This window comes from Colobus angolensis, unplaced genomic scaffold (assembly GCF_000951035.1).
Source record: "Colobus angolensis palliatus isolate OR3802 unplaced genomic scaffold, Cang.pa_1.0 Scaffold423, whole genome shotgun sequence".
Classification (NCBI taxonomy): domain Eukaryota; kingdom Metazoa; phylum Chordata; class Mammalia; order Primates; family Cercopithecidae; genus Colobus; species Colobus angolensis.
In genome coordinates this window covers 595,227-602,857 of record NW_012117633.1, presented here as the reverse complement: position 1 = coordinate 602,857, position 7,631 = coordinate 595,227, and the positions used below count along the sequence as shown (strand labels likewise).

The following is a 7,631-nucleotide window of genomic DNA, read 5'->3' as shown; positions in this document are numbered from 1 at the left end:
GAAGGGGCAGGGGGGCTTTGTATACATGATTCCTTCTGCCTGGAACACTCTTCCTCACCTCATCCTTCTCCTTCCCCCTTTTTTCCACTTGCATCCCTTACAGCTTAATTTACATGTCTCCAGACTCCTGCAGGCTGAATTGAGTACCTCACTGGGACTCCCAGAGCCCTTTGTGCATCCCAGTCACAATCCTGATCACAATACGTTGTGAATACCTGTGACTTTGTGTGTCTATCAGACTATGTAATCTTTTTTTTTTAGCTGGAGTTTCGCTCTTGTTGCCCAGGCTGGAGTGCAGTGGCATGATCTCAGCTCACCACAACCTCCAGCTCCCGGATTCAAGCGATTCTCCTGCCTCAGCCTCTCGAGTAGCTGGGATTACAGGCATGCGCCACTATGCCCGGCTAATTTTGTATTTTTAGTAGAGACAGCGTTTCTCCATGTTGGGCAGGCTGGTCATGAACTCCCGACCTCAGGTGATCACCCGCTTCGGCCTCCCAAAAGTGCTGGGATTTTTTGAGGGCAGAGGATATGTGTCATTCTTGCTGTTCTCTGTATCTGCATACCAGCATATAGTAGAGGTTCAGTAAAAAATCATTGAATAAATTGTTATCAGGGATGAGTGGCATCTCTCAAGGTCCAACTCCAGATTACAAGCCCACAAGTGAGATATAACCACCTACAAAAAGCAGGTGGTCCTAAGACTGCATCAACGGTGATATTAAGCCTAGAAAGAGGGAGGTGATAAGCCTGCTCTCCTCTGTACAACTTGTGTCACATCTCAATAGCTGCACACATCCTGGGCCCCTTGGTAAGAAGAACAAGAGTTGTGAGGGGGAAGAACATTTCAAGAATCAGTTCAAGGGCATGGGGATGTTTAGAAAAGGAGGAAGAGGCCAGGCACGGTGGCTCACGCCTGTAGTCCCAGCACTTTGGGAGGCTGAGGTGGGCGGATCTTGAGGTCAGGAGATGGAGACCATCCTGGCTAACACAGTGAAACCCTGTCACTACTAAAACTACAAAAAATTAGCCAGACGTGGTGGCGGGTGCCTGTAATCCCAGGTACTGGGGAGGCTGAGGCAGGAGAATGGCGTGAACCCGTGAGGCGGAGCTTGCAGTGAGCTGAGATCGCGCCACTGCACTCCAGCCTGGGCGACAGTGAGAATCCATCTCAAAAAAAAAAAAAAAAGGAGGACTCAGATGGGAACAGGTGGAGAGAACAGATTTCACTTGATTTAAGTCAAGGCTGCCTAGAAATCTCAATGGTTCAGGAGTGCAGGGAACATCAATCATGCAAGAAACTATGGGCACTGATTCTGTTTGGAGCCAGAGGCATGGCTGACCAGAAGATGGGGCAAGGGTGAGGGTTGGGTCCCTTACGTCCCATTGATGGCACGGACACTCGCCACACGGTCCTGGAAGCCATGAGCCCAAAGGCTGGGCACGTCATCATCCACTATCTCCATCTTGCGGCCACTGAAAGCTGGGTTCTCAAACAGATGCAGCTTGTGATCTGGGCTATCCTGAGGGCAATATCGTGGGGTGAGTGGCTGCTCCCGTATCCAGAACAGAGGTCAAGGAGGCTCCAGATGCCGGAAAGAATCAACAAGTCACCACAAAATAACACCCACCCCCAAACCAGCTGCAGGAGGGAAGGGACTCAGGAGATGCCTCCACCCCCAAATTCACTGTAGGAGAGACAGGGAGATTCCTCCAAAGCTGGTCGATTTAGGAATCTAGAGCCATAGATTATAAAACTAAAAAGGAATTTTCAGATCTTGTTCAATCCCATAATTCAAATGATAGAGAAACTGAGGCCTGGAGAGGGTGGACGGAGATCAAAAGTACCAACATATGAGCTTTCTCTCTTTCCTAACCAGATGCCAGTTTCATCTTCCCGGTTTCCCCTCTTCCATTGCCCTCTAAGGAGGACTCAGTTACGTGACAAAGAGAAACGGTTGGCACAGCTACTGGATGTGAGTGAAGCAGGGGAGGAAGAAGGGCGGTGTTTAAAGTGTCACTGTGGGCCAGGCATGGTGGCTCATGCCTGTAATCCCAGTACTTTGGGAGGCCAAGGCAGGCAGATCACTTGAGGCCAGGAGTTCAAGACCAGCTTGGCCAACATGGCGAAATGCCATCTCTACTAAAAATACAAAAATTAGCCCAGCATGGTGGCAGGAGCCTTCAGTCCCAGCTACTCAGGAAGCTGAGGCAGGAAAATCACTTGAACCCGGGAGGCAGAGGTTGCAGTGAGCAGAGATCATGCCACTGCACTCCAGCCTGGATGACAGAGCGAGACTGCAACTCAAAATGAAATAAAAATACATAAATAAAAAATGAGAGAGAGAGAGAGAGACTGCACTCCAGCCTGGGTGACAGAGCAGGAGTCTGTCTCAATAAATAAATAAATAAATAAATAGTGTCACTGTGGACTGTGTCCCTTTCAGGTGCTAGAGAAACACAAGTGGCGAACTTAAAGTACTTTGAAGTTACTTTCTGAAGTTATTTCCTGGACTGCATTTCTTTGATAACAATACTGATTTGAGACTGGACCATGTGGCTCATCATTTTAATAGGGTTACAAAGAAAAGTCCCAGTGCTATGCTGGTTTAATTCAAGATGTGAGTCCTGGTGTCTCAACTCCCAACCCAATGTCCATTCAATATCCCACTTCTTGTCCCACACAATTGTTCAGATCAGAAATATGAGGGCCCTTCCCAGGCCAGGTCCATCTGGGCCAAGCCCTCAGCCCAGCTCATGCAGTGAGCTTGCCTGACCAGCTCTCGGTGCACCTGCTTCCAGGAACGCTCAGAAGTGGGCAGGAACCATACTCACAATGTTCAGAGGCCGGAGGGACAGGAGGCTGTCACTATTACGGCTGTTGGACCAGGCATCCCAGCGAGGATAATCCCCCTTCTCCAGAACAAACTGCTCCCCGCGGAAGGCCCTGGACTCAAATGCCAGCCACCTGAGGGAGGAAGAGGCCTGCCTGGGTCACCTTTGCTGCAGCTGAGGAAGCATTCAAGTTTAGTGAGAGAAGGATCCAAGAGCTGCTGACCTTGAACCTTGCACCCTCCCTCCAACCCTACTGCTAATTCCTGGATCTGTAATTAAAGGAGCTGCTAGGACATACCAGGAACTGTCTGAGACTCTGGGCCAGAAAACCATTCTAGCGAATGTTACTGAGAATGTAGCCTCTGTGCAAGGTACTCAGAAAAGTCTTTAGCACAACGCCTGGCACACAATAAGTACCCATAGGTGACAGCGACTTCTTCGTCTTCCTTTTTTCCTTCTTCGTATTATATTGTTTTTAATATGTATTTATTTGCATCATTCCATTCATTTTCATAAAAACTCTCTCTGAAGTACATACCATTGTTATCCCCATTCCACAGATGAGCAAACAGAGACCTGGTGTGTGAAGCAACTTGCTGAAGATCACCCAGGTGGTTAGTGCCAGGGCCTGGACTTGCAATCCAAAGGCGGGAATTCAGGGCCCAGCTGGGATACCTGCCTACCTTGTGGACATGGATGGGACACTTACCCACTTTGGCCTCAGTTTCCCCATCTATAATGTGGGAATAAGAATGACACCTCTCTCACAGGGTCATGAGGATTCAATGACATAATGCATGTTAAATTTTAGGTGTTACAATGATTATTAAAATGATAAATATTAAATCCCATGTTCCAGTCACTGAGCTAGGTGCTAGGTCATCCTTGCTGTTTTTCTTCCAACCTCAGGTATCCTGGGATTTGCTGCAGATATCTAGGATTCTAGAGAATTCTTCAACTCTCATTTTACAGATGGGGAAAATGAGGCCAGAGAAGGCAGGGGAGTTGTCAAAAGCCCCATAACAGATCTAGAGCTCAGACTGGGGCCTCCACACTCCCAGAAGGCTCAGGGTTGTGGCGAGGGATTGGGGGTCTAGGTACTCACGGCCCAGACTCCACTTGGATGGAGCCCACCTTCTCCAGCAGGCTGTCGGTCAGGCTGGGGCACTCGGCCGAAAGCTCGCAGCGTTTGCCTTGGAAGTTCTCTAGTTCGTACACGATCACCTAGAAGAGCAGCGTCCTAAGCATCCCACCTCTGCTGGGCTCCCGACTCCAGCCTCTAGCCCTCCTTGGGGCATTAGAGGGAGGTACCGTCTGCTTTATCCTCTCTGCATCTGTCCAGCCTGGAGCCAGCACCCAAGCGGGCCTGCACTGCCCTCTAATGGCCATGGAGGGAAACGCGTTCAGGAACTTCAGTGAGATCAATTAAACTAGGGATTGCAACTCTAATGTCCGACAGGAGCCAGGTAGGGAGCCCAGAGGACTGAAACAACCCTAGAGGTTGGTGGGGAAATGAAGCTGCTTCTGGCAATGAGGGAATGAGGTCCCAGTTCCAATTTTTTCAAGAGAAAAATTCAGAAATCTGTATTTTCCTTAACATGAAATTTCCCCCTTTACAAAATGAAACACCTGTTTGCAATCTCTGGAAAGACCTCTGCCTGACCCAAGCCTAGGTGGAGAGGGGCTGCAAAGGCAAACTAAGGTTTTGCCTCTCTCACCCACCTGGAAACACAAACTGACTTTATAGAAGATCCCCAGTGAACATCTGTTCTAGTCATTTTACAGAAGGGATCAAAGAAGCTCAGAAAGGGTAAGATACTTGCCTCGGGCTGCACAGCAAGTTAAGAGGAGGCACTGGGATTCGACCCATCCTTAGACTCTGTCTGGAATAGTTTCCCAGAAAGACCCCGGAGATGGTTTGGAAAGGGTAGAGCCAACACATTCAAACCTTCTCTCAGATTTCTAGTGCGCCTCCCTCTGCTAGCTGGCTTCACTCATTTCTTTTAGCCTTTACACCAACTCTGGGCACGATGTCTGGGCACCATCCACATTTCAAAGATGGGGCTGTTGAGGTCCAGAGAACCTCCAAAACCTGTGCCCTTTTCCCCAGAGAGGGCACAACACCAAGCTGAGGTCAGACAGGAGAGTCAGAGCTCAGAGCCATGTTTCCAGAAACTAAGCCTCTCTGATCCATTGACACAGGCAGGATGTGGGTGACCATTTCCGTTTTGCAGACGAGGGAGGATGTAGCAAAGTCATGAAACAAGTTTCTAATGGGAGGGTGGCAGTCAGAGGACCCACCTGGAGCGTTTTGTCTTGGCCCGGGTGGTTGGAAGGATGGCTCTTTCTGCAGAGGTGCTGCTTGGCTGGGAAGATGACCCTGAGGCCCAAGAGCAGCCCTCTCACCCCCTCCCTGCCCAGTACCTTGTAGCTGCCCCCAAGGCCTCCATGGCTCTTGCCAGCTGCAGCCTGCTCGGGTGCTCCATGCTGTTCTGCCATCTCCCCAGGAAGACCTCTGGCTTCAAATCAAAGGAAAATGGGTCATTGGATCCACCTGGGAGAAGCCAGGTGTTGCTGTGACTGGAGTCCAGGATAGCTACAGAGCCTTGCGGCCCACAGGGCATGGCCATAACTTATGATGATCGACATTCGGTCATTCAGTCATTCAGCAAACGTCCATTGAGCACCTACCATGGGCCGCGTGGACTGAGACAGTGGGATCAGGAGCCCCATTGTACAGAGAGGAACTCTGAGGCTCAGCAAAGCGAGGCCACTTCCTCAAGCACACAGAGGAAGTGGCCTGGGTCGGGCCTGGCTCCAAAGCCCGTTCCCTTTTCCCCTGATCCAAATGCTCCCCAAAACCCAGGTTTCCCAGAGCTCTCTGCAGATGTCCTACCCCCAGACCCTGGCTAAAGGGTGGGCTTCAGGGGGTTTCCCCCACAGGGGTCTCTCCCACCTCCATACTCCAGGAACTCTTTTGTTCACTGGTTACTTTGTTCATCAAAGATTCCATGAACACCTACACAGTGCCAGGCTCTGGGCTGGGTGACCAGGAGGCACAGGAGACCCCAAATGTCGGGAGATGGACAGACAGACCTCTAGAGAAAGCGCTTGTAAGACCAGGTCCTTGGACACTTGATCTGGGTCAGTCTCCCTGCGTTCGGTTACTCATCCCTTAAGCATTTATTGAATACAACTGTGTATCAGCCACTTCAAGACCCAGACACCGACAGTTCTCCTTCATTGCTACAGGGACAGTGACACGCAATACAGGCCCCTGCTGCAGTCACATGGAAGCATGCTTATCATTGTTGCGCCCATGGACACACACAGGACTGTTCTGTTTGTCAGCACACACACACATACGTGCACACACCACAAAAGTTTCTATGGTCACTATCAGTCATATTTCACCCGTGCGGTCACAGGACAGTTTCTCTCTCGCTCTCTCTCTCTCTCACACACACACACACACACAACCCTGCCCATTTCAGACATCCACAGTGGTACGCAAGGCACCTACATCTACACCCCACATCCAACTGTTACCCACCCACGGCTCCCAGCACGGCCACCCCAGCATGCCCAGCTGCACAGCCCACATACTCTGGACACAGGCCTAACCATGCACAGCCTGCGGGCTGTCTGTTTTGTCTGTCCCAGCCTCAGCAGGAAACAGAGCTTGGTCCAGCTCACAGGGGACTCTTGGGGGACTTGGCAGGTACCATGTGTGCCCACTCCCCTCCCTCAGAGGGACGGTTTTGGAAGGTCCCCTGCCCTAAGCACGTGTCCAGGGGCTTGGATCCTGGCCACTGCAGACAAGGGTCCCCTGTTCCACCCCCAGCTGGGCTGTCAGGGTCCTCTCACTGGGACCTGACCCTTAAGGGTGGCTCTGGTTTATTTGCAGGCGGTCAGCCATGCGCGTCCCACAGAGACCACCAAAGGTCCGGGCCTGCCAGGGTGGCTTTTCTCTCCCCACCCCCAACCCATCCCAGAATGAACCTGTTGCTGTAGCCTTTGGAAGAACAGAGCATCCACGGCCGTCTGCAGACTCGCCTGCTTTCGCAAGGGGCATGCTATTTATGAGCACTTTCTGACAGCCCAGCACATCCCAGCCTGCTGAGGCAGCACCCTGTCCACCCAATTTCATCCAGGCCATTTCACTCCAATAGCGGGTCCACGGAGGCCCCCAGTGCCTGTCTCCTCAGCCACAGCCTCTGATGACTTCCTGGGGGCAGACAGACTGGCTTTGTGGGAAGCCCAGCAGCACTGGGCGAGGGGCAGAGTGTGCAGCTCTCCGGTGTCTCCCCACAACCACCAGCTCCCTGTCTTTGGTTTCTTGGGGTCACCATTTCCTACTGGGGTACATGAAACCTTTGGAAAGATTCTAGTTCTCAAAGTGAGGGACCCGAGACACTCTCCATTTTCCATGTGCCATGTGGCCTAAATTTTAAGTCAGATCACCCTAAACATACTCTCCAACTTGGGCACAAATCCACCCATCCGTTTCCACAGGATACTGCTACAGAACTGACAGACTGACTTTCTTCCTGCAGAAGACATTCACAAGTAATAGCTACCATTTATTGAACACCTACTACATGCAAGGCATTGTGTCAGCTTCATAAGCAATGTGTGGAAATCTCACCCAGCCAGCTTTAGGGGAGGAATTGTGATTCCATTTTATGCATGGAGAAAGGTTCAGAGAGGTGAACTCATTTACTCAGAATCACACAGCAGAGAGAAGGGGCTGGTCTGTTCCATGGCCTGGGCTCTTAGCCTCAATAGAAATAAAA

The 7,631-nt window shown here is 51.0% G+C and overlaps 1 protein-coding gene across 1 annotated transcript in view; it reads right to left on the bottom strand.

The window, feature by feature from the left end:
* Window positions 1-6,888, bottom strand: part of CRYBB3 (crystallin, beta B3) — a 7,539-nt gene extending 651 nt beyond the window's left edge. Inside the window, exons 1-5 of the mRNA XM_011956725.1 lie at window positions 6,838-6,888; window positions 5,260-5,354; window positions 3,941-4,059; window positions 2,836-2,968; window positions 1,381-1,523 (exon numbers count right to left, since the gene is read on the bottom strand). Of these exons, the coding sequence (XP_011812115.1) occupies window positions 1,381-1,523; window positions 2,836-2,968; window positions 3,941-4,059; window positions 5,260-5,334 (470 nt within the window). The 5' untranslated portion in view covers window positions 5,335-5,354; window positions 6,838-6,888. The remainder of the gene's footprint in view (window positions 1-1,380; window positions 1,524-2,835; window positions 2,969-3,940; window positions 4,060-5,259; window positions 5,355-6,837) is intronic.
* Window positions 6,889-7,631: the final 743 nt, after the last annotated feature.